This window comes from Benincasa hispida, chromosome 12, assembly GCF_009727055.1.
Source record: "Benincasa hispida cultivar B227 chromosome 12, ASM972705v1, whole genome shotgun sequence".
Lineage (NCBI taxonomy): Eukaryota > Viridiplantae > Streptophyta > Magnoliopsida > Cucurbitales > Cucurbitaceae > Benincasa > Benincasa hispida.
The window spans coordinates 62,606,220-62,633,706 of record NC_052360.1 but is presented as its reverse complement, the minus strand read 5'-3'; the positions used below and the strand labels follow the sequence as shown (position 1 = coordinate 62,633,706).

The 27,487-nt window shown below is 37.6% G+C and overlaps 2 protein-coding genes across 2 annotated transcripts; one reads left to right on the top strand and one right to left on the bottom strand.

Moving 5' to 3' along the window:
• On the bottom strand, positions 1-27,487 carry LOC120068192. Its single transcript, XM_039019899.1, has 3 exons — positions 27,432-27,487; positions 27,052-27,223; positions 1-547 (listed from the first exon to the last, which is right to left on the bottom strand). The coding sequence occupies exons 2-3, from the start codon at positions 27,212-27,214 to the stop codon at positions 264-266; spliced, it is 447 nt and encodes a 148-aa protein (XP_038875827.1). The 5' UTR covers positions 27,215-27,223; positions 27,432-27,487; the 3' UTR covers positions 1-263.
• LOC120068189 (probable receptor-like protein kinase At5g18500) lies at positions 20,316-26,775 on the top strand. Its single transcript, XM_039019897.1, has 7 exons — positions 20,316-24,944; positions 25,089-25,193; positions 25,269-25,391; positions 25,473-25,643; positions 25,734-25,863; positions 25,958-26,170; positions 26,259-26,775. Exons 1-7 carry the CDS (start codon positions 24,328-24,330, stop codon positions 26,340-26,342), a joined length of 1,443 nt encoding a protein of 480 aa, XP_038875825.1. The 5' UTR covers positions 20,316-24,327; the 3' UTR covers positions 26,343-26,775.

Below are 27,487 nucleotides of genomic sequence, written 5' to 3'. Positions count from 1 at the left end.
TTCTAAAATAACATAATTAAGTACAAATAAAAATGTAGAGATACACTCCTTCCAAAATAATAGGAATACGAAAAATACAGCCTACTTAGACATTCCAGAACCACAAATACATAGATCTAAACATTCCAGAAGCAAAATTAAAAATCATCCAATATGATCTTTTATGCAAGGGAAGATGACGAGCAGTCCATGAGGATCATTAGAAACTTATGGATGTATACAACAATGGACTTCCTCCAAGATGAGAAAGAGCAAAGTTGATTTTACCAGTAAAGTTGTTGGCAAATGAATATGTGAAGGAATTGCAACTTTATGACGATGTGACCATTGGAAGTATGATTGCTTTTGACACCAAACCAGTTGTAGGGAGTCACATCATCTTCATTTCCTGTGACTATTTTGCTCATTGGATCTTGAAAGCCAACTTTAAACACTATCAATCCCAGAACGTCATTGTTGAAAATGAAGTTTAAAGTATAAACAAAAGCAGAAAATATGTGTGCAAGTGAAAAAAGATCGACAACCTGGTGAGGGTGGTCGTTAAAAGCTAGCCAAGATGATAAAATTCAAGAAAGAGTTGTTGAACCAACGATCAAAACCAACGATCGAAGACATGAGATTGCAAAGGAGAAAATGAGATTTTTGGGATGGCTAAGTGAAGAAGATGAAGAAAATGAGATTTAGGGTTTTTTGTTATCTTCTTTTAATAAATAATAACAATTATGATAATAATAATAAGAATACTAATAATATTGTTATTATTAATATTAATAATAAACTGAAAAAAAATATATATACACATGTTCGCATGAGATTTCAAGAGAAATTTATTTCGTGGAACTTGAATTTTGTATTTGTATTAATTTTGTGGAAAGTGAGTACATAATATTTTGATGCTTTTAAAATAAACTATAGTCTTTAAGCTGGTTGATCTTCTTGAATGATTGGCCTTTGGCTTGTTGATCTTCTTGGATGATCGGCCTTTGGGCTTGTTGATCTTCTTGGACGATCGGCCTTTAGGTTTGTTGATCTTCTTGGACGATCGGCCTTTGGGCTTTTTGATCTTTTTGCACGATCGGCCTTTGGGCTTGTTTATCTTCTTAGACGATCGGCCTTTGGGCTTATTGATCTTCTTAGACGATCGGCCTTTGGGCTTGTTTATCTTCTTGGATGATCGACCTTTGGGCTTGATGATATTCTGGGACGATCGACCTTTAGGTTTGTTGATCTTCTTGAATGATCAGTGTTTGCACAAGGCTTCTAGAGAAACTTATTTCGTGGACTTGAACATAAGTTGGTATTGATGTTGATGTTAATTTGATGCGATGTGGTTCAATTTCTAGTACTTGATCTTTTGATTCTCTCGGTTGAATGTGTACGCTTGATGTTTAGAAGTAGGGCGTGTGGATGTTCTTAAGCTTCGAGTCTTGGAAGAATGTTTGTATCTTTAAAAGACTTCAGTATTCAAGTGTGGTCAGCTTCATGAGTCAAGGAGTCTTCCGATTGTAGAGAATTCCCTCTAAGCTCTCTAGAATGCAGAATTGTTGACCCCTCCAAATGAGGAGAGCTTCTCTATTTATAGAGTTCACAGGTAGACTTGGGCTTGGTTGATCAATGGGTCTGGCCTTTGGGCCCAATTAATCGAATTTAGGCTTGATTTGACATTTGGGGGTTAAATTCAACCTATTTTTGGGCTTAGTTGGACTTTGACCCAAATAATAATATCAAATGGAGCCAAATTTCAACGGCCATGATAAAACCACGTGGCGTCATCGAAAATTGTCTTCGACTTCAATTCAAGACAAATGTCCACTCCTAATTGAGCTCAAATTTAATGATTTGAAATTTCGTCATTAATTTAGTAAATGATGACAACTTGTGATTGGTCCAAAATTTTTCATTCAACAAATGCCCCTTTCGAGATTTATGCACATATATGGGTGAATAAATCTCAAAAAATATAAAGTTGGAATTAAAATCCAAATATATTTGTTCTTGAATTTGACCTCAATTGATGTGTAGTCAAACTATGAATTTAGCACATAAGTTTAGCTTGAATTTGAGGTAAAATTTTGGAATATGTCAAAATTTTAATTTGAGATTTTATCCTTAATAATTTGGCTTGAATTGGTGATTTAGATTTGGGATAAAATTTGAAATATGCTTAAATTTTAATTCGAAATTTTATCCTAAATTTGGCTTGAGGATAAAAGTAGATGATTTGGATTTTTGGATAAAATTTGGAATATGTCCAAATTTTAATTTGAGATTTTATTTACAATTTAATCTCAATGTTGAAAATTTTAATTTTGAATAAAATTTGGAATATGGCCAAATTTTAATTTGTGATTTTATCCATAATTTAAATTTGATTTTGAATAAAATTTGGATTATGTCCAAATCTTAATTGAAGGTAAATTTAAGGAAAAAATCTAATAAAATCAAATTAGATAGAGAATTTGTTTAATTTAATTTGAAATTAGGATATAATCAAATTAGGAAATCTAATAAAAAAATCTAATATTTTGAATCAAATCTTTATTTGATCTAGATTAGCTAATTTGTTATGGAACCTAGGAATCAACCCCTTCATTATCCTCTCCTCCTCTTCTTCTAATCTTTCCTTTATCTCATTTTCCTCTTCTTCTAAATCTTTCCTTTTTCTCATTTTCCTCTTCTTTCTTTCAATGTTTTTTTCTTTCTTTCTTTTTCCTTCCCTTTTTTTTCCAACACTTTTTTTTTCACATGTTTTTTTATTTCTTTTTTTTTTTACTAACTCGCCCCCTTACTATTTTTTTGTAGGAGTTACAGTGCAACCAAAGGAGCACAACAAAACAATTTTTTTTAATCTCACCAACCCGTCTTTGGTGCACATAAGGACGACCTTGGCATGGTCTATCTATTGTATCCTTGTTCATGCCCGTGTTCGTGCTTCCTGATCATCATGGGAAACCCATAAAGGCTTATGAGCCCCTCATTCGATCACCGACTACCTTGCAGCGCCGTTCGTGCATCATAATCGTCATGGTAGGGGCCCCGCCAAAGTTTACAACTCTCTCATGCGATCACCCTAGGGAGGATCTCGAAAATGTCTACTTTGTAGCACCGTTCGTATATCATGATCGTCATGGGAAGGGCCCCGCCAAGGTTTACGACTCTCCCATGCGATCACCTTATCCTGATAAGGTCTTCCTTGTAGCACCGTTCGTGCATCCTGATCGTCATGGGGGACTCGCAAAGGCTTATAACCCCCTCCTTCGATCACCGACTACCTTGCAGCTTCGTTCGTGCATCCTAATCGTCATTAGAGGGGCCCCGCCAAGGCTTACAGCTCTCCCATGCGAACACCCTAAGGAGGATCCCGAAAAGGTCTATCTTGTAACAACGTTCGCATATCATGATCGTTGTGGGAGGGGCCTCACAAAGGCTTACAACTCTCCCATTCGATCACCCTAGGGAGGATTCTGAAAAGGTCTACATTGTAACACCGTTCGCACATCCTGATCGTTGTGGGAAGGGCCCCGCAAAGGCTTACAACTTTCCCATTCGATCACCTTAGGGAGGATCCTAATAATGAGTAGAAATGCACGTTATAACAGTGCATAGTTATTAAACAATGAAGGTTTACATTGATAAAATATGTTAGATTGCGTCCAAAAAGCATTAAGTTCATAACATTGCAGTCGCATGCGTTCATCGCATAAAAAAAGTTAATTGTTGTATTTTTATGCATAATATGCATTGACGCAAGGCGAAAAGTGCGATCACAAGAAATCAACGGTCGAGCGTAGTATTACCGTAAGGTTTTGCGGTGATTTGTGCTCGCAAACATCTACTCAAGAAGGATTGTTGCATAGAGCCAGCGCAACTTGGTGGGTGCATCTGGGTGAAAGGCATAATTAATCACGATGGGACAGAAAGCTGATGACGGTCGAATTCGAATTATTTTGATAAGCCGCTAACGATAACAAGTACACTCAGCTTTTCAGTGACAAATAATCGGCGTATCAGTCAGAGAATTAAAGTCATCTCATCTGTGCAATCATAAGAGAGAAGCCGCCTTTCACCCCGAGGCTCTATAAATACCGAAGGCATCCTTCAGAAAAGAAGTTCAGTAGGTTCGGAGAGTTAGAGAATTTTTCCATAGTTAGAGTAGCTTTGTTCTTAGATTTTCTTTTATTTTAAGGCGGAAGCGAGAGAAAAAGGTTGTGCCGATAGATCGCTCAGTGAGCTTGGGAGAGTGCCGGAAGCATCAAGATCAGAGAGAGGGCCAGCTCCTGTAGAAGCAGGAATATCTTTTGAACCGAATAAAGTTACCAGTGTAAAAGCCTTGGGTAGCAAGGGATTGCTACCAGGCTCTTTACCTTTTTCTTCTATTGTTATTTTGTATTCAAACTCATTTATAGAAATGGAATTTACTTCTCTGTATTTTTTCACTCTCTGTTTATTATGCATGAGTAGCTAAATCTGTTGAATGGGTTGAGGAGCACTTAGCTAGCATAACTGAGGATCTTCATTCTATGTGATTATCTTGTATTATGTATGCTTCATTCGTCCATTAGAGATACTCGAGAGGGTAGTCTAAGGACAGGATCTAGGCTTGGAAAAATCAGGTTAGAATCTAGACTCGGAAGAGTCAGATTAGAATGCATCATCAAGAGATAGGAGCTTAGAAATAAGCACTGTTTACTATTAACGCATCGCATGCATCCTAGAGATAGGATATGATTGTGTGCTATCACCTTGTTTTTATGTACATCTTGCATCATCGCATAGGAAAAGAAGAGACTTAGAAATAAGCTCTATGGACACTTTTGCATTCAACACATGCATCCTAGACTTAGGAGCACCGCATTTGCATTGGAAAATGATTTGCTATTGCATGAGTGTAACACGATCGCATAGTCTGACGCATTCCCAGGAAACGCTAGCTAAAGACCTTCTCAACCTGTTCCTCCACATACTCATTGCATCTATCACATAATCAAACTTTTCTCAAATTCGCCGCATTTATTTATTTCATTACCGCAACCAACAACACTAAACAACTATTTGAGTTACTGGTTACCACAAAGTTTTCGTGAAAAATTATCACCGCATATTATTTTTCCAAGTCCCTAAGTTCAACCCTGGACTTACCAAGAAACTCAAAGGGGTTTATACTTAGATTCCACTAAGAAAACTTGTTTCTCAACGCAATTCCATCACCGTATTTCATTACATATTTTTACCTTATAAAACAATGCATCAAGTTTTTGGCGCCGTTGCCGGGGACTTTGGCAAATCAGTGTGCTAACGGTAATTTTTCTAATTTCTTTGCAAACTCTCAATCTCTGGCGAATTACGACTTGGAGATTGGGCGTTCAGACGGAGACTAAGAAGTAGCCGCCAACAACAACAACCAAATAAAGAAAATATGGCGGAGTAGCCTGAAAACGGAGCACCAAACGAAAACAACGTCATGGCGAATCCAATTCTACTGGCAAACGATCGTAATGGGCCCATTAGAGACTATGCATCGCCAAACCTCTATGATTTCTCGCCAGAAATCATAAGGTCTACCCTTAATGGAAGTCGATTCGAAATGAAACCGACGATGCTGTAGATGATCCAGACTGCAGGACAATTCGGAGGACAACATGGCAAGGACCCGCACGCCCACCTCCGTAGCTTTATAGAAATCTGCAACACTTTTGTGTTCTCGAACATCTCTGCCGAAGAAGTTCGACTAACTTTGTTTACCATTTTCTCTGTGTGATCAGAAAAGAAAATGGGTATATTCCTTCGAGCTAGGAGAGATCACTTCATTGGAACAGGTCGTAGAGAAGTTTAATGAAGAAATATTTCCCACTACTGAGAATGCTAAATGAAGGAAACTAATAATCAATTTTGAACAAGACATGGACGAATCGCTCAGCGATGCCTGAGCGAGGTTTAAAGGTTGATCCGGGACTGTCCATACAACGGTTGCCAGACTTCCTTCAAATGGAAATCTTTTATCATGGTTTAAATCCTACTTCGAGACCGCTGCCAATGCGGCAGCCGCTGGTGGTCTGCTAGACAAACGTATGACGAGGCTAAAACATCTTGGATCGCATCTTTAAAAATCACGAGAATTGGAGAGAGAGCGATCAGAGACTGAGAATCAAGGATAACGACGCAAACAATGGTGCTATTGCTTCACTACAGAATCAGATGACCGCAATGATGAACCTGATTCAAGGAATCGCGATCAACAGCCCAACACCGCAAAATGGGCAAGTAAACGCAATTAATCAGAACACTGCAAGGTGTGCGACTTGCGGTGACGGACACGCAATGAAAGAAAGCCCACAGAACTCACAGTCTATTTACTTTGTGAAAAATAATCCATTCTCTAACACCTACAACTCCGGGTGGAGAAACCACCCAACTTTGCATGGAAGAATCAGCAGCATATGTGGCGCAAAAAGAAGGGCCACTTGGATTCTTCCCACGAAATAACGGTCAGACGAGCAGTCAAGCCAGTAGCTCGCAACCATTGCAAACTTCCTCCTTTGAAAGCTTGCGGAAGCAGTATATCAAGAAAAACGAAACTGTGCTTCAGAGCCAGGCGACGTCCATCCGCAATCTAGAATTACATATGGGCCAGATTGCGAGTGAGCTAAAGAACAGACCACAAGGGGCCCTGTCGAGTTCAACGGAACTCCCATGGAACCCGGAGGGATCAGGTAAAGAGCAATGTCAAGTCGTGACATTGCGGAGTGGAAAAACTGTGGAGGGAGAAAGGAAGGAGCCTAGCCGGACGGCTCCCATTGCGTTGGAACCTGAGATTGTGATGACTCAAGAAGAATAAGGGGAAAAAGAAGTGATAGAGCCAGAAGTTGCATCCACCTCAAAGCCAATAGAGAATGGGACCGTGAGAGTACAGTTACCATCTTTCCTGCAGAGACTCGGAAAGAAAAAGAATGACGAGGTACAATACCAACGCTTCGTGACTATGTTAAAACAATTACATATTAATAGTCCGTCCAGTGAAGCGATTAAGAAGATGCTTGCATACACGAAGTTTCTGAAGGTTATAGTAACTAAGAAAAGGGGCACTAGTAAGTTTTCCATAGTGGCTTTAACATAGAGTTCGAAATCAATAATTCCACCGAAGATGAGCGATCCTGGGAGATTTACTATACCTTGCTCCCTTGAAGGACTGTACATCGAGCAAACATTGTGTAACCTTAGAACCAGCATCAATTTGATGCCTCTGTCGATCTTTAAGCAGCTGAATGTGGGGCAATTTGCGCCCACAACCGTGACTCTCCAACTTGCAAACAGATCTCTGGTGCATCCAGAAGGGGAGGTGAAGGACGTGCTAATTACCATTGACAAAATTATATTACCAGCAGACTAAATCATCTTAGATTACGAAGCCGACAAAGATGTGCCCATCATCCTGGGGCGACCATTTTTATCAACAGGTCGTGCCCAGATTGATGTGCACGAAGGAGAGATCACTTTGAACATAAATGGACAGAAGCTCAAGTTCAACATCATCCGTGCCATGAAGTTTCCTGACGACGAAGACCTGAATGAATCTGATGATGACCAGAGTTTGAATGAAGAAGAAAGACCAGACAATGAAAATGAAGATGAGGATGCAAGCGCATCCATTGCAACATGTAATGCGATCATAGAAAAAACAAACAAGGAAGAAGAGATGATCGCAACCCAAGAAGAAGAGCCAACGGAAAAAAAAAGAAAGAAAGAAAGAAAAACAACGCAACCGTCCTTAGTAAAACCACCAATAATGGAATTGAAGACCCTTCAGAATGACCTAAAGTATGCATTTTTTGGGCAGAATGAAAAGTTGCCAGTCATTATTTCCTCTAAGCTTAATGAAGACCAGGAGAATGTGTTGATGAGCATTCATAGGAAACATGTGCGGGCGATTGGCTAGACGCTTGCAGACATTCGAGGAATTAGCCCCGCATACTGTATGCACCAAATTCGTCTTGAAGAAAACCACAAGGCATCGATCAAACATCAGCGCAAACTCAACCCTACGATGAAAGAGGTCGTTAAAAAGGAGATCATCAAGTGGTTAGATTCGGGCATTATTTATCTGATAGCAGACAGCACGTGGGTCAACACCGTGCAGTGCGTGCCAAAAAAGGGTGGCATGACAGTAGTCCCAAACGAAAATAATGAGCTGATACCACAAAGAACCATCACCGGGTGGCGTATTTGCATGGACTACCGCAAGTTGAATGCGGGAATGAAGAAAGATCATTTCCCTCTATCGTTCATTGACCAAATGCTAGATCGTCTAGCCGGAAATGACTTCTACTGCTTTCTAGATGGGTATGCCAGGTATAACAAGATTATGATTGCTCTAGAAGATTAGGACAAGACCACATTCACCTACCCATATGGAAATTTTGCTTTTTGCCGCATGTCGTTCGACCTCTGCAATGTGCCGAGCACATTCCAAAGGTGCATGATGGCCATCTTTTCAGAATATCTTGAGGACTCTGTTGAAATCTTCATGGACTACTTCACTGTCTATGGGCACACATGCGAAGTTTGTCTTGCCAACCCAAAGAAGATACTGAAAAGATGTGAGGAGACGAATCTCATACTTAACTGGGAAAAATGCCATTTTATGGTAAAAGAAAGCATTGTGCTGGGGCACAAGGTATCTCGGGATGGGTTGGATGTGGATAAAGCAAAAATAGAAACAATTGAAAAACTCCCACCTCCAACAAATGTAAAGGCTGTAAGGAGTTTCTTCGGGCATGTCGGATTCTACAGACGTTTTGTCAAGGATTTTTTAAAAATAGCAAGACCGTTGAGTCCGTTATTGGAAGCTGATAGGAAATTTGACTTTGATGATAATTTCCCCAACGCATTCATGATTTTAAAGAACTATTAACGACTACACACATTTTGCTCACGCCAGATTGGACACTTCCTTTTGAAATAATGTGCGATGCAAGCGGGTATGCGACGGGAGCCGTACTAGCATAGAAGAGAAAAACAATCTTGCATCCCATCGCATATGCAAGTAAGACATTAAATCCTGCTTAAACTAACTTCACCACCACAGAAAAAGAGCTGTTTGCGTTAATATTTGCGTTAGAAAAGTTCAGAGCATATCTGCTGAGAATAAAAGTGCTCATCCATACTGACCACTCGGCGATAAAATATCTAATGAGAAAAAAGGACGCAAAGCCGAGGCTAATTAGATGGGTTCTCCTCCTTCAAGAATTCGATATGGAAATAGTTGATCGCAAAGGAACGGAGAACCAAGTTGCGGATCATTTATCCAGATTGGAGAATCCTGAGGTTGATCGCAAGGAGTCAGAGGTGAGCGCAGTGTTTCCAGATAAGCAGTTGTTTCAGATCGAAGAATTACCATGGTATGCTGACATAGTCAACTATCTGGTGTGCGAGCAATTTCCTGAAGATTATACCTACCACCAACAGATGAAGATCAAACATAAATGCATATATTATTATTGGGATGAGCCGAATTTGTATAAGAGGGGGTCTGACCAGGTTATGCGACTATGTGCACCAGAGGCTGCTCATCAACGCATATTATCGCAATGTCATGATTCACAATATAGTGGACACTTTGGAGGGCAGCGCACTGTAGCAAAAGTCTTACAAAGTGGGTTCTATTGGCCAACATTATTTAAGGATGCTAGAGACTACGCAATGAAGTGTAATTGGTGCCAACGCACGGGTAAAATTTCATGGAAACATGCGATGCCCATGAATATCATTCTAGAACTAGAGTTATTCGATGTTTGGGGCATTGATTTCATGGGACCATTCCCACCTTCGAATGGTCACAAGTATGTTCTGCTAGCCGTCGACTATGTGTCCAAATGGGTAGAAGCAATAGCATGCGTCGTAAGTGATGCGACGGTAGTCTCCAAATTCTTGAAGAAAAATATTTTCACGCGTTTTGGCACTCCACGTGCCATAATAAGTGATGAAGGCTCCCACTTGTCAAGAATCTGCTGCTGAAATATAATATCCTCCACAAAGTGGCCACCACATACCATCCACAGAAAAATGGTCAGGCTGAAGTGTCCAATCGAGAAATTAAGTTGATACTGAAGAAGGTGGTAAAGCCTTCGCGAAAAGATTGGGCAACAAAATTAGACGATGCGTTGTGGACATACCGAATTGCTTATAAAACACCGATAGGCATGTCTCCGTATGCGTTGGTATTTGGTAAAGCATGTTATTTGCCATTGGAGCCGGAGCATAAGACGCTGTGTGCGGTGAAGAAGCTTAACTTTGATTTAAAAGCAACAGGGGATGTAAGAAATCTACAACTGGTCAAACTTGATGAGTGGAGAACGCAAGCATATGAAAATACCAAAATATACAAAGAATGAGCAAAACGGTGTCATGACAGCAGGCTATGCGGTAAAAAACATCATCTGGGGCGCAAGTCTTCGGGAGTATCCTTTTGCTTATTTATAATTCATGAACTCTCTTTATTATGACGCTTCAAGTATCATTCTGCATCAAATCTTGTTATTACCTATTATGGCATATCTTTTTCATTACTTCTCTAAAAAAAATGGCGAGAAAAAATTTGTTAACTTTTTTTATCATTTGACCCTCTCGATGTTTCTTTGCAAACGAAATTTCACTTCGTCACCGCAATCCAAAAGAAGAAGATCGCCGCAAAGCAGGATACGTCAACAAACAACGCGGGCGACAATGCAAATTTGGGGGTTTATTCTTCCTTAACTTTATTTCAAATTTTGCACTATCGCATCGCATTTTAATTTTGAAAGTTTTATCATCGCATCCTCTTTGATTACCGCAATCATTTAACATGGATACATTTAGTAAGCCACCGCATGCTGTCTCTTTGTCAATTATGATTTCAATGATGAAACACATGCTTCTATTTTTTTTTCATATATGCTAGAGTCAACTTAATCTTAAAAAAGTCACCTCATGAAATATTTCTAGAAATTAGTGGTCAGCTTGCTTTCTTACAAACTCTCTTTACGAAATTTTCTAAGAACATCGCATGACTTCTTTCAATCTTTTAGCAATGGGGACATTGCCGTATTTTAAATTTGGGGCTAAGGTATTTATTTTCGACCTAGCTATTTTTAGCTTCACGAAAAAAAAAGGAAGAAGAAAATTTTGAGAATAACAATTCCATTATCAACTAAACTTGTGAAGGGCACTTACTCGTAGTTGGATGTCACATAACACACGTGGGGGCAAGCCAAAATGAAAGTAAGTCGCCAGGATCAACGCATAAATAAATGACTGCAACTCCGCTGCCAAAAAGGTATGAGTTTAGTCTGAGAAAGAGCGCATTGCTCGTAGTTAGATGTCCGCATAACACACATAAGGACAAGCCAAAACAAAGGCGAGACACTTGGATCAGCGTAAGGTCAGAAAAGAAAAAAAAATAATAATGTAAAAAATATGCAAGGATAAAAATCATTTAACACCCTAGTGAAAAAGTTTTTTTTTAAATAAATCATGTGATATCCTGGAATCTAGTAAAGTCCTTTTGAAGGATAAGCTTGCGATCCCTAGGTCTTAGAAATATTTTAAGAGGAGACTTGAATAAGAATTAAGGAAATTTTGGTGTATAGGATTTGAATGAAGTATCTTTGAGAAATTTAGGAAAAGAGATTTGTTGTCGACTTTCTAAAGGAAATCTTTAGCTTATGCTTGAAGACACGCATTGTTTAAATTTGGGGGTGTGATAACGGGCAGAAATGCACGTTATTACAGTGCTAAGTTATTAAACAATGAAGGTTTGCATTGATAAAATATGTTAGATTGCATCCAAAAAACATTAAGTTCATAACATTGTGGTCGCATGCATTCATCGCATAGAAACAGTTAATTGTTGTATTTTTATGTAGAATATACATTGACGCAAGGCGAAAAGCGCGATCACAAGAAATCAACGGTCGAGTGCAGCATTACCGCAAGACTTTGTGGTAATTTGTGTTCACAAACATCTGCTCAAGAAGGATTGCCGCATAGAGCAGGTGCAACTTGGTGGGCGCATCTGGGTAAAAGGCATAATTAATCACAATGGGACAGAAAACTGATGACGATCGAATCCGAATTAAGTTAACAAGCCACTAACGATAACAAGTACACTCAGTTTTTCAGTGAAAAATATTCGGCGCATCAGTCAGAGAATCAAAGTCATCCCATCTGTGAAACCATAAGAGAGAAGTCGCCTTTCACCCCGAGGCTCTATAAATACCGAAAGCATCCTTTAGAAAAGGGGTTCAGCAAGTTTGAAGAGTTAGAGAATTTTGCCATGGTTAGAGTAGCTTTGTTCTTAGATTTCCTTTTCTTTTAAGGCGCAAGTGAGAGAAGAAGGTTGTGTCGATAGATTGTTCTAGTGAGCTTGAGAGAATGCCGGAAGCATCAAGATCAGAGAGAGGGCCAGCTCCTGCGGAAGCAAGAATATCTTTTGAACCGAATAGAGTTGCCAGTGTAAAAGCCTTGGGCAGCAAGGGATTGCTACCAGGCTTTCTACCTTTATCTTCCATTGTTATTTTGTATTCAAACTCATTTATAGAAATGGAATTTACTTCTCTATAATTGTTCACTCTTTGTTTATTGTGCATGAGTAGTTAAATCTGTTGAATGGGTTGAGAAGCATTTAGCTAGCATAACTGGGGATCTTCATTCTATGCAATTATCTTTATGTATGCTTCATTCGTCCATTAGAGATATTCGGGAGGGTAGTCTAAGGACAGGATCTAGGCTTGGAAAAGTCAGGTTAGAATCTAGGCTCGGGAGAGTCAGATTAGAACGCATAATCAAGAGATAGGAGCTTAGGAATAAGCATTGTTTGCTATTAACGCATCGCATACATCCTAGAGATAGGATATGATTGTGTGTTGTCATCTTGTCTTTGTGTGCATCTTGCATCATTTCATAGGAAAAGAGTAGAGACTTAGGAATAAGCTCTATGGACATTTTTGCATTCAACACATGCGTCCTAAACTTAGGAGCACCGCATTTGCATTGGAAAATGATTTGTTGTTGCATGAGTGTAGCATGATCGCATAGTCTAATGCATTCCCAAGAAACGTTAGCTAAAGACCTCCTCAACCCGTTCCTCCGCATACTCATTGCATCTATCACATAATCAAACTTTTCTCAAATCTGCCGCATTTAATATTTCATTACCGCAACCAACAACACCAAACAACTATTTGAGTTACTGGTTACCGCAAAGTTTTCGTGAAAAATTATCACTGTATATTGTTTTCCCAAGTCCCTGAGTTTGACCCTGGACTTACCAGAAAACTCAGTGGAGTTTATACTTGGATTCCACTGAGAAAACTTGTTGCTCAACGCAATTCTATCACCGCATTTCATTCCATATTTTCACCTCATAAAACAACGCATCAGATCCCGATAAAGTCTGTCTTGTAGCGCCGTTCGTGCATCCTGATCGTCATGGGAGGGGCCCCGCCAAGGCTTACAACTCTCCCATTCAATCACCCTAGGGAGGATACCGAAAAGGTCTACCTTGTAGCACCATTCGCACATCCTGATCGTTGTGGGAGGGGCCCCACAAAGGCTTATAACTCTCCCATTCGATCACTCTAAGGCGGATCCCGAAAAGGTTTGCCTCATCTTGCCTACTCTTGCATCCTAATCGTCATGGGAGGGGCCCCGCAAAGGCTTATAACTCTCCCATTCGATCACCCTAGGGAGGATCCCATAAAAATCTGCCTTATTATGTTACTCCTTGATCAAAATTTGAGGATAAGGGAAATATGTCATCAAGTATTGAAGATGAGGCGGATATGCCATCAAATTTTGAAGATGAGAAGAATATTCCATCAAGTTTTTTAGCGGAGTCAGGTTGGCTAGAGTCGATCTCGCATACAAGGCAGAGCCAGACGGACTAGAGTTTTCCTCGCATATGAGGTAGAGCTAGGCAAACCAAACTTGATCTCGCATATGAGGTGAAACCACACCCACATTTTTGGAGAGGAAGCGAAGCTACACCAACATTTTAGAGAATGAGTGAAGTTATACCAACATTTTGGAGAGGAAACGAAACTACACCACGACTTTGGAGATGGAGTGAAGCCGCGTCACCAGTTTGGAGACGAAACGAAACCACGCCACGACTTTGGAGATGAAGCGAAGCCGCACCAACATTTTGAAAGGAAACAAAACTGTACCGCGACTTTAGAGATGAAGCGAAGCCGCGCCATTAGTTTGGAGATGAAGTGAAGCCACGCCACAACTTTGGAGATGAAGCGCACCACACCAGACTTTGGAGATAAAGCGAAACTGCGCAAACATTTTTTAGATGAAGTGAAGTTGCGCCATCAGTTTGGAGATGAAGCGAAGCCACACCACGATTTTGAAGATGAAGTGAAGTCGCGTCATCAGTTTGGAGATGAAGCGAACCACGCCAGACTTTGGAGACAAAGCGAATTTGTGCATGATTTTGTAGACCGAGTCATTGAAGATGGAGCCGAGCTATGCACACCGACCTTACACTTGAAGACGGAGTGGAGCCATGCACACCAACTTTGAACTTGAAGATGGAAGTGGGGTCACGCACACCAATCTTGAACTTAAAGATGGAACAGCATCGATGGAGCCTCTGAACTTGAAGATGGAGAAGCATCGACGAGACCTTCGCGTTTAAGTTGCACAAAGCATCAAAAAATCCTCCGCATTTGAGTTTGACGAAGCATCGGCGAATCCTCTGCACTTGAGCTTGAAGAATCGGTGAATCCTGCGCATTTGAGCTTGAAACATCGGCGAATCCTCCGCACTTGAGTTTGACGAAGCATCGATGAATCTTCACATTGAGCTCAACTTCGCAACTTTGAGCATGAAGATGGCATTGCAAAGCCTCCAGGCTTGAGCATGAAGATGAACCATCGATGAAGCCTCTAAACTTGAAGATGGAGGAGCATCAATGAAGCCTCTGAACTTGAAGATTGAAGAGCATCGACGAAGCCTCTGAACTTGAAGATGGAGGAGCATTTAAGTTTGATTTTAAAGAGGAAGCGAAGCGCATTCCAAGTGTGTGCCTTTTATTTACTGTGTTGGCTCCTTACGAGGGATGAACATCTTCAATTTATTGTGTTTCCCCCAATAGGGATGAACATCTTCAATCTGGAGTGTCATTCTTTAACGGGGATGATCAACATCAGTCTTGTAGTATCATACTTAGGCGATTGTGGTACCCTTTTCTGATGGACTAAACTTAAATTTCTATAAGTTTCCTTCGTACCTTTAAAGAAAGGGATCAAATCATGATGTTATTCAAGTTTTTTTTTAACTGGATGGAACTTGCAGTTTCTTTCAAGCTGCCTACATACCCTTCATAATGATAGGGATCAAGTCATAATGTAGTTCAAAAAGATTTTTTTTTTTTTATACGCAACTTAACTTAATTTTCTTTAAGTTGCCTACGTACCCTTTATAATGGCAGGGATCAAGTCATAACGTAGTTCGTACAAAGATTTTTTTTTTTTTTGGGTCGTTCACATTTTAAGCTCATGCGGGCTAGGAGCATCATGCAGTTTAGGCTCTTGCGATGAGGAGCTTCTTCATTTAAACTTCAGAAGCTCTTATTTCATCATGGTTTTGATCATCCTCTTCATTTGTAGGATTCGTCAATATGATGAGTTTTGGCTTCACTATCAAGGAATCTTTTGTACTTATGTCAACATAAAATTTCCTCTTCATGTGTGAAGGGACACGATTGTGAATCTTTTCACTATTGTTTTCTTCATGGAATGGCGTCGCCTTTAAGATTTTCATCCTTCCTTAATGTCGATCGCTTGTTGTCTTGAGACGATCAAAAGCAGATGCTGAAGGTCGATCTTTCTTTGATGTAGATATTCTTAGCCTTTTAAAGGCTGAAGTTCGAGTAGAAATAGTTGTTAGACACTGGTCTTCTTCTCCTACCGTGGCCATATTCAATCTTTGAAAGACTGAAGATCGAGCACTTGAAGGCTTAATACGATCGAAGACAGAAGTTCTTTGCTTCAATTCTTCTGAGTCGTTGACTTCTTCGACAGTTATATGATTGTTATCAACTTCCACTATGCCGACAATGTGACATGCAATAACTTCTGATACTTTTTCTGGATGATTATTGAGAAAGCTTATTGGGAGAAATTTTGCCAAAGTTGTCGACCGTCGGAATTGAAGAAAGTCCTTGTCTTCTATCTTAGCAGGCTTAGGCTTCCATGTCATCTTTTTGCCTTTCTTTTTATAAGTCTTATTCCTTCTTCTATAGCTTCGATAGGAACGCGACTTTTTTTAGGTGGAGTTTGGTTGTCTTCTTTTTCGATGAGTCACAACTATCCAACCTTCGTTGTCATCTTCAACGAACTGGATTAGGCTTTGTCTTTGAGCATGGAACACAGGCAGTGTGGAATACTTGAAGTCGCCGCTACTGTAGTGTGATTTGTCTGAGCTATTTTATCCAAATCTAGCTCAACCTTCTTTTCACAAGCCAACTTCAAAATTCGTTCCTTCAGCATAGAGCACCTTTCAATTGGGTGACTAACGACCCAATGATACTTGTAGTAGTTAGGATCATCTACTTTTCCTACTTGTTCCGACCGTTTGCATTCCAGTATCTGAATAAGTTGCTTCTCTAGCAGTTGCTCCAACATATCTGCCACATCAAAGTTAAAGAATGGATAAACCTTCTCTTGTCTTTCTTTAAGGGTTAGACGACGCTTCTCGCACTTATTGTGCCTTCTTTCAAACTTTGTTTGTTTTCCTTTGGAGGAAAATTTCAGCAGGGTCACATGAACGACCATAGATTTTTTTGTGGCACTATTCACGATCTTTTCAGTGCCCTTGGATTCATTCTTGTATTTTCTCCCTTTAAGGGCTAGGAAATCTTTAGTTCCCCTGTTGGCGATGCTTAACTCCATATCATGAGCATGTGTTGCCAAATCCTCAAACGTACGAGGTTTTATCCCTTGTAGGATGTATAAAAGCTCCCAATGCATGCCTTGAGTGCACATCTCTACTACAGATAATTCAGTGAGTCTATCTTTCCAATCCAGACTCAAAGCTCTCCATTGGTTGATGTAATCGATGACTGTCTCTCCCTTCCACTATTTGGTATTCATCAGCTCCATCATGCTAACAATGCACCTTGTATTGTAGAAGCGGTTCAAGAACTCACTTTCTAGCTATTCCCAACTATCAATCACTTCTGACTCCAAATCAGTATACCAATTGAAAGCATTTCTTTTCAAGGTACGGACGAACTGCTTGACTAGCTGGTCTCCTCTGGTTCCTGCATTTTCGCAGGTTTCAATGAAGTGTACAACATATTGTTTTGGATTGTCTTTTCCATCGAACTGCTGGAACTTTGGAGGTTGATACCCAACTAGCATTCTCAGGTTGTTGATTCTCTTGGTGTACGGCTTGGAGTACATAAAGGAGGACTGTGATGGTCCTCCATACTGAGCCCTTATGGAGTTTGTAATCATATCCTGTAGCTGTTGAATTGACACGATGGCGACAGAGGTAGATTGTTGCGGCTGGTCTTCCTGCAAGACAGTCTTTCCTTTGTCATTGGCTTTCGTAGCTGGAGATTAACTCGACTCAGCAGTTTCTCGAGCCTGTATTTCATCTCTTAAAGCAGCGATTTCATGATCTTGCTCTTCTACCGCTTTCATCAGGAGATTTATCTTTATCTCCATCTCTGTCATGGTCAACTTAGTCGTTACGCCAGTTATCATGACAGACACTACATCAAAATGTGATTCTTTCTTTGATAGATCAGTAGCAGAAGCATGGTTGTCGAACAAAGGATTTTCTCTTATGGCGATCTCGCCTTTAGAAGATTCCATCAACTGGTCCCAGATTTTTTCTGTGGTGACAAAGTTTATGCAAGTGTTGCTTGCGACGGTAGCTTTAGATGAAGCTTTCTTTGGTTCCATTTGTAGATTTGTCGACTTGGATGACGAGAAAGAGATGAGAGGTAGAGAGGTCCCACCGGACGTGTCAATTTGTTTGCACGTGATTTCAATAGAAATTTATTTCGTGGAACTTGAACTTTGTATTTGTATTAATTTTGTGAAAAGTGAATACAATCTCTAATACATAATATTTTGATGCTTTCAAAATAAACTATAGTCTTTAAGCTGGTTGATCTTCTTGGATGATCGGCCTTTGGGCTTGTTGATCTTCTTGGACGATCAGCCTTTGGGCTTGTTGATCTTCTTGGACGATCAGCCTTTGGGCTTGTTGATCTTCTTGGACGATCAGCCTTTGGGCTTGTTTATCTTCTTAGATGATCGATCTTTGGACTTGATGATATTCTGGGACGATCGACCTTTAGGTTTGTTGATCTTCTTGGATTGTCAGTGTTTGCACGAGACTTCTGGAGAAACTTGTCTCGTGGACTTGAACTTAAGTTAGTGTTGATGTTGATGTTAATTTAATACGATGTGGTTCGATCTCTAGTACTTGATCCTCTGATTTTCTTTTGGTTGAGTGCGTAAATGTTTAGAAATGGGGCGTGTGGATGTTCTTAAGCTTCGAGTCTTGGAAGAATGTTTGTATCTTCAAAGGACTTCAATCTTTAAGCATGGTCAGAATGCTTATATCTTCAAAGGACTTCAGTCTTCAGAATGTTTGTATCTCCAAATGACTTCAGTCTTCAAGTGTAGTCAGTTTCATGAGTCAAAGAGTCTTCTGATTGTAGAGAATTCAGCTCTTTAGAATGCAGAATTGCTAATCCTTCCAAATGAGGAGAGCTTCTTCATTTATAGAGTTCACAGGTGGGCTTAGGCTTGGTTGATCCATGGGTCTGGCCTTTAAGTCCAGCCTTTGAACCCAATTAATTGGATTTAGGCCTGTTTGACATTTGAGGTCAAATTCAATCTATTTTTAGGCTTAGTTGGACTTTGACCCAAATAATAATATCAAATTGGGCCAAATTAATCTTAATTCAACGTTCATGATAAAACCATGTAGCATCATCAAAAATTGTCTTCAACTTCAATTCAAGACAAATGTCAACTCCTTATTGAGCCCAAATTTAGTGATTTGGAATTTCGTCATTAATTTAGTAAATGACGTGACAACTTGTGATTGGTCCAAAATTTCTCATTCAACAACACACCCACATGTTTCAAACATTTAAAATTTAATTCTCATTTATATGTTTCTTTTTAGGTTCAACAAGTCATTTTTACATGTTTGTATATGAAAAATTGAAAATATCAAAAATATAAAGAGAAAAAAAATCAAATTAATTTGATAACAATATGTATAAAATAATTTTTAAAAAAAAATAGTTAGATACAATTGAATTTGTAACAAACATATAAATAAATCAAAAGTTAGTTAGATAAAATCAAATTTGATAATAAAAAATAAATTTAAATATAAATTGGAGAGAAAAAACCATAAGTTTAATATAAATTCAAATATAATTCGGACAAGAAGGGAGTTCGTTTATTTATAATTACACTGTATTCATAATTCCATTTTCATAAGCGTCAACAAATACACTGTATTTATAACTTCATCAACCACACAAACTTAAACCTATGAAAAAAGCTTAACTCACTGAGGAGGCATAGTAAAAACAATAAGATTACAAAAGTGAATATTTATTTGTTTGTCAAAAAGACAAACTGATGTAATAATATAATAAGATGATAATGAATAAAAGGTAACTAAAAAATATAAAAAATGATCAAATGTAAATATTATACAGTTTATTAGATGATAATATGTATAAAATATTCTGTAAAATCCTAATTAAAATAAAAAAAAAAATAATCCGAATTTAGAATAATAAAAAATGAATAAAATAATATAAAAACTAAAAAAAGATGTATTATAAATTCAAATTCAAATGGTGATAAACAAATTAAATATCGATTAATTCGGAATATTTTCAAAAAGTGGTTAAATCAAATCGAAACAAATAGCCAATTTGAATAATTAAGGGACAAAAATGAGGTAGAGATTAGTCTATTTTAAATCAATTCATAGAATAGTTATCAAAACCTAATTTTTATATTAAAAATAAATTTAAATTTCAACTTAGGGAAAAATGAGGAAGAAATTAGTTTATTTTAAATCAAATCATGTAAAGTTATAACAAAAACAGTAGATTGTTAAAGAAATCACAAAAAAACCTAAACCGATAAAACCTTTAAGTAACAAAAGTTATGACAATAAGCAAGAATTCTTGTGCAATTAATGCATAACCATTTTTTAGGAAGTGATATTTCTTTTTCCAAAATGTTAAAATAGTATAAAAAAAAATAACATATACAACTAATTTATTAAAAATGTGAGAAATATACAACTAATTCATTAAAAATGTATGTATACAATTATGAAAACAATATAGAAATTTGAATAAAATATATGGATAAAATAAGGTTTAATAATATATGGATATTTCAAATATAAATTTGTCATCAACAACATCTTCGAACAAGACAAGGGCAAATCAAGGATTTAGAAAATTGTGGTCATGTGCATGTCACATAGGTTGCCATAATTCTTATTCCTAGGTGGTTTTGTCATTTTTTCAGAATGAAACCTCAAATTCCGCCACACACTCTAATTCCCAAAAAAAATATAGATTTTTTATCCCTAGATTTTGGGTCTAATTTTTATTTGACTTCTAGGTTTCAAAATGTGAACTTTGTTTCAACTTAATCCTAGTTCAAAATGTTACAATTTTACCTTGAGATTTGAGTTTTCTTTCAATTTGATCTCTAGCTTTCAAGACTTATGCTTTTAACCTCAAACTTTCACTTAATACTAATTTTCTATCTTTAATTTTAATGTCTATTAATGAATTTAAAAGAATTATAGTTAATTAAGTTTCACTATTTTTCATCATGATTTTAAATTTTCATTTCAAAATTATTTTAAATTAATTCATAAACAATAGCGACAATGACTAAAAGTGAGTATATAGTGAAAAATTAAAAGTTAAAAGCATAAGTTTTGAAGCCCAGAATCCAAATTGAAACAAAACTCAAAAATCAAATGTAAAATTATAGTATTTTGGAATTTAGAGACTAAATTGGAATCAAGCTCAAGACTAAAGAACTAAAAGTGTAATATTTTGAAACTTAAGAATCTAATGGAAACCTAAGATCTTAGGACCAAAAATATATTTTAAATCTTTTACTTGTAATCATTACAAGAGGGGGGGAAAAGGATTATTAAGGTATATCATAGATTCATAGTTCAAGCAAAGGAAAAGTATCCAACAAAATTCCAACAGTTTCCTTGTCCTCTTCATAAATGGCAAAGATCAAAACCTTTAATTAAGTAAAGGCTTTTATCGCCGTTAGATTGACCGTGTGTTTGTTGATGAATGGTAAAATCCAAAGCCACGTAATAAACAAACAACCCAAGGTTGTGGTTGTAGGCTACCGACAAGACGCAGCTCAATGATGGAGGCAACAAAAAACAGAACAAAATCCCTATTATCCTTCTACTTCCGCCTCTGTCTAACAAAACTATGGGTGAAAGATTCTTGCCAAATACCGGCTAAGTATGCAATTTTTCTTCCAAAAGTACAACAAATACATACCTAGACCGAATATATACTTTATCTATCTATACTTGTGTTCCGTGAAGTGTGTATCTATATACATTATTTTAATTCAAGTGTTCAACATAGCTTGACCTTTATCTATCTATACTCACGTTCCATGAAGTGTATATCTATATACATTATTTTAATTCAAGTGTTCAATATAACTTGACCCTATTACCTTTGGTTAATATTATAATTCGGGGTTAAGTTCTTAAATAATGAAGTTTTTGAAAAAAAAATGATATTTTAGAGTAGTTCAAAAATTATTTTAAAAAATTTCAAATAAGTGGCTTTAGCCATCACAACTTAAACTTGTTCTTCCTTAAAGGGAAAAAAAATGAGCTTGTTCCCTTCAAGTTTTGTATGGCTTACATGATACTTATTGACCATTAGAACTATCTATTGTAGTTTTGATGATGAATTTATACGACAACCTGATCATAATCTAATAACTTAATATATATACACTAGACTTGTTTCTAACCTTTTTTTTTCTTCTACAACATGTAGGGTGGGAGATTGTACCCCAAACTTTAAGAGTAATAATCAAGTTTATACTAATCAAGTTATGCTAAAGTTGACACTTTGTTTCTAATAATTGATGAAATAAATTTGGAATGTATACTAACATGTGAACATGATTTCAAGTCTTACATATTAGAGATATGCATGTGACAAGTAGATATTAGACAAAATATATATACAGAAATGCCCAAAACAATTAGTTGTTGTCCTAGGGACGTGACTTTTTAAGTTTTCTTTAGTTGTTTTGTTCTTAAAAAAAATAATTAAAGTTAAAAGGACCAAAATAGTGTATTTAAATATGGCATTAATTAATGAAGAATGCCCCAGTCCAATTATAAACAGACTAATTAAATGATTAAGGAAGGCAAGCAGCAGGCATAAATCCATCCTAATCCTAACAGAACAAAAGTAGGCAGCAAGGACGGTGATACTTTACTTTTATGGAAGCAGACTAATAATAATAATTTTAAAAAATATATTAATATTTGAACTTTGTTCAAGTATAAAAAAAATGAACCAAAATGTTTATAAATATATCAAAATATCACAATTCATATGTAATAGACCGTAATAGACTACTATTTGTGTCTGTATTATGATTAGACATAAATAGTGATATAGATAGAAAACAAACTGTGATATTTTACTATTATTTTATAAATATTTTTGACGATTTTATCATTTAAAATAATATTACTTAATATTTTGGTTCCATTTCAAAAAAGAGCTTTTTTTCTATTGTTATGTAGTCTCCTTCTAATAAGCCATTGAGAAAGAATTGGGTAAGTAAATGGGCAATTTCACGCTGCTGCCCCGTCTTTTCAGCCTCCAACCCACGCCCTTTCCTTCCTTTTACTATTATTAATCTTTTGCTTTCTTCATCTTTCAAACTCTACATAAATACCCATCCCTTTCTTCCTCTGCTTTCTAAATTCATCACTTACCCTTTCATTTAAAACATAAATTTATCACTCTCCTCAAATCTTTATATTCAACCTAAATTATTTATTAAATGTTTAACCTTTTAAAATTTTAAGTGACCAAATAGAAATAAATTCAAAACTTAATAACTACAATGTATTTTCTCCTTTTTTTTTTAGACATAAATTTATAAAACTCAACCCAACCTAACGGCCAAACAACATTCCTTCCTGAGGATGGGGGATAAAACATAGGGAGGAAAGAAATCTCCCCAAAATAAAAAGACCCAAATACCAAAGCTACGAGATCATGGACAACTATTTTCTCCTCTCTAAGGATTTTACAAAAAAAATATGAACAAGATAGAGAGCCTCCTCAAAAATTAAATTAAATTAAATTAACTAACGAGCAAGATTTGTACTTTTCCCCCTTTTTTGACCATGGACAAAGTTAATACTGTATTTTTTGCAATTTATAGCCTAAATCTTAGGCCAACTTATTTGATATTATGATTTAAAATAGAAATCTACTTTGAATTTGTATTGAATACGTAGATATTTAACCATCAGAATGAAAACAAATTCTAATATAGAACAGGACTTTAAACCAAACCGATTCTAATTTGTTCTGCTGCCATTGTCTGCCATCTTCCGAACTGATAGATTTTCTCTATCCAAAAAAATATAATTAAAAAGAGAGAGAGAAACAAATTTGAAGATACAGCAATGAAAGGAAGGTGGGAAGATGTTGTGTTTGATTTGATGCCACTCTCTCTCTCTCTCTCTCTCTCTCTCTCTGAGTGTAATGTAAAAACCAAGGCAAAGACATAGCTCAATTTCCCTCTCTCCTCCCTCCTTCCTGATTACCTACTACTGAAAACTCCATTCTATCCCACCACCATTCCATTTTCTTCTTCTCCCTTTCTCTTAACTCCTTTAATCTAAGGAGAAAGCCTAGAATCTAAGCTTAGGCAGGATTTCCATCAACAATTCTCAGCCTTCTACATTGGGAGTTTTTTTACTTGGCTGCACTAAATGTCGGTTCATCTGGGGAGAGGAAGTCCAGAAACTACATACATTGTTTTCATTTTTCGACTCATCCAGTAACAGAGTCTGCGACATTGACTGGAAGCATTCACTTGGCTGCAAGTACAACTTACACTACAAGAAAATTCATTTTCAGTGACGCGTAAAACGTATTGCTAAAAGCCAAAAACCTCCACTAAAAGTATTAACGACGAGTAGAAGCGCATCGCTATATACGTCGCAGTAGCCACATAGTCCTAAGAAATGGCGCCTGATCTAAACACAACACTTTCCAAAAAGACATTTGTTTTTGGTATGAAGGTATGGGTGTTTACTGGAATTCTAGTGGGGGTGGCTATTGTAATTGTTCTTGTGGTGTTATCAATATGTGTTACTTCACGGAGAAAGTCCAGAAGGGTAAGTCGCATGCTTCCCCTAAACCGTATTTCCATTGCATCTAAGGAAATCAAGGAGATTGGAGTGGATCAAGTTACACCAATCCAACATGGCTCCCTCCCCCAAGACGGATTCGACACGGAATCAGAAAAAGTTCTTCTATATTCAAACAAGGCATATGATTACAGCGTATCAGGCTCAGTTGATCACACAGAGATATATGCTATTGGCTCTGGAGAAGGAAGCAAGGAAGCAAGTGTTTTGCATAGACCCTCAGATTCAATACCACCGGATCCTTCACCACTTGCTGGTCTCCCAGAATTCTCACAACTGGGATGGGGTCACTGGTTCACCTTAAGAGACCTGGAACTTGCAACCATGCATTTTTCAAACGATAATATAATTGGGGAGGGAGGATATGGAGTTGTTTATCGAGGCCATCTTATCAATGGGACACCTGTGGCTGTCAAAAAGCTTTTAAGTTTGTAAGTTTGTTCCATTAACTAATATTGTATTTTCTGAGTATGTTATTGATTGGCTGTAACTCTTGTGATAAGAAACCGAGCTTTCATACAAAGATTGGCTATAAGTATAACTCGTAAATGTAATGTGGGGTTTAACTTGTGTAGAGGACAAGCAGAAAGGGAATTCAGAGTGGAAGTAGAAGCATTTGGGCATGTGCGGCATAAGAACTTAGTTCGGCTGCTGGGATACTGCATTGAAGGAACCCACAGGTATTGCTACTGCATTTGATTGTTCCTTTACTAGGTAGCTTTGATTGTTGTATACTAAATGGTAGATATTTTCAGGATACTAGTATATGAGTATGTGGATAATGGAAATCTAGAGCAGTGGCTTCACGGAGCTCTATGTGAACATGGATATCTCACTTGGGAAGCAAGAATCAAAATTCTCCTTGGTACTGCTAAGGCGTGAGTCTACAACCTTCATTTGGTCATTTGGCTCTCTTTTCTCCATTGCACTCAGGATTCCAATCTCTAATGTTTTTTCAGGCTGGCATATTTGCATGAAGCAATCGAGCCAAAAATCGTGCATCGAGATATCAAGGCAAGCAACATATTGATTGATGATGAGTTTAATGCAAAGCTATCAGACTTTGGGCTGGCCAAATTACTCGGTGCTGGGAAGAGTCACATTACCACCAGAGTTATGGGTACGTTTGGGTGAGTAAACAAACATCTACTCTTAATTCGCTGCTGCTGCTTCCACATTATGTTTGGGGGATAAAATATTATGTTTTCTTCTCATCATAGATATGTGGCACCAGAATATGCCAAATCTGGGCTTCTAAATGAGAAGAGTGATGTTTATAGTTTTGGAGTGGTACTTTTGGAAGCAATTACTGGAAGAGACCCTGTTGATTATGGTCGCCCAACACATGAGGTATTTACTGGCAGTACAGATAGTTTAGTTTTACATGTTTGGATAATGTGAAATGGTTTGCAAACAAACTCTGGAATTTGGAATTTGGTTGCAGGTAAATTTGGTGGATTGGCTAAAGATGATGGTAGGAAGCAAACGGTCAGAAGAGGTGGTAGATCCAAATATAGAGAGAAAGCCATCAATTAGTGAACTGAAGCGAGTTCTTTTGACTGCTTTGAGGTGTGTGGATCCAGATGCTGATAAAAGGCCTAAGATGAGCCAAGTTTCCCGAATGCTCGAGTCTGAAGAATATCCAATTCCTCGACAGGTTGCTTTCATTCTCAAAATATTAATTCTTTAGCAGCGTTAGTTAACCACTTAACCTCAACTCATTCATATTTCATCATAATTTACAGGACCGGAGACCCAGAAAGGGCCATGCTATAACGACCAAAAAGGAAGCTGAAAAACATGAGAGAGGACCCAGACGACAAAGATAAGATACAGACAATGAGACTTTCAAATATGAAAGAAAGAATAGATCCATAAAAAAGAAGCATGTAAGTTTCACATTTCCAAATTCTCTGCGGAGGTTGGTCACTCCAGTAGAGTGAGCAGGGAAGAGAAATGATATGGTGGTGCTCCATATCATTGTTTTAATGTACAGTTCCATCTTTGCATTGGTGGCCTTGAAACAGGTCCAAAGCTTTTGTAACTTTTTTTTTTCGTTGGGGCGGCATTATCTCCTCACTTTACCATTCGGGTATTGAATGGTTAATGTTCATGAGGATCAATACTAAAAAAAATTTTCAGATGTAGTATAGTCTAAGTTAGATCACATTACTAGTCTTCATACTTGGGCTCTTTAATGTTTTCTTTAATACATTTCTTTTTTGCAATATAATGATCTGGCCATCTGGGCTTTGAATTCTTGAAACATAATGATTGAGTCTCAATGATTCAGTCTTTTGTAATCATTAAATCCCAATGTTAGAACTTAGAAGGTGCATGAATTTCAAATACTCAGTATCAAGTCCACTTAGGATTCAATCGAATGAAATTTAAAAATAAATTTCTCTCTAAACCATTTACTTTTCTCGTTGTAATATTCGGGACTAGACATAAACGTAGTAAATAGAATGACAAAAGCGAAAAGAGAGATGATGTAATATATAAAATCAATATTGCTTTAACCGCATTTTCTCTAACCTGACAACCTTGAAGAAGTTAGACGGATCAATATCAAGAGAGGAGCATCCTTTTCTTGTTCCGCTAGTGGCGCGAATCCGCTATCGCTACCTATCGATTCACTTACGAGAAATAAAATAACAGAACAGGAACGAACAGAAGACAGGGGAATTGCTTTTGGCATAGATTTAACCTAAAGAGCAACGCAGCAGAAAAACAGAGTTAGGTTTGTGAGGAAGAAATTGAGTTACTGGCAGTGTGCGATGTGGACGATGGTACTCAACGATGTGGAGGAACATTCAACAACAGTAATGGCGAGATCCAAATGAGAGCTTGGACCGCCATTGTTGTTGTTCGGAGGGTTCCCCTTACAAACCAAATGTGGACATGGATCATCTCACTTTTACTGAGCCATAGCCAGTGGGAGGAAATCTACGAGTTTCCACTTCAAAAAGGA

Coding starts and splice junctions, on each gene's coding strand:
- LOC120068192 (XM_039019899.1), bottom strand. CDS start 27,214: ATGCCAAAAGCAATTCCCCTGTCTTCTGTTCGTTCCTGTTCTGTTATT. Junction 548..27,051: donor AACTTCTTCAAGGTTGTCAG/GTTAGAGAAAAT, acceptor CATCTTGGCTAG/CTTTTAACGACCACCCTCAC.
- LOC120068189 (XM_039019897.1), top strand. CDS start 24,328: ATGGCGCCTGATCTAAACACAACACTTTCCAAAAAGACATTTGTTTTT. Junction 25,194..25,268: donor TGCATTGAAGGAACCCACAG/GTATTGCTACTG, acceptor AGATATTTTCAG/GATACTAGTATATGAGTATG. Junction 25,864..25,957: donor ATGGTCGCCCAACACATGAG/GTATTTACTGGC, acceptor ATTTGGTTGCAG/GTAAATTTGGTGGATTGGCT.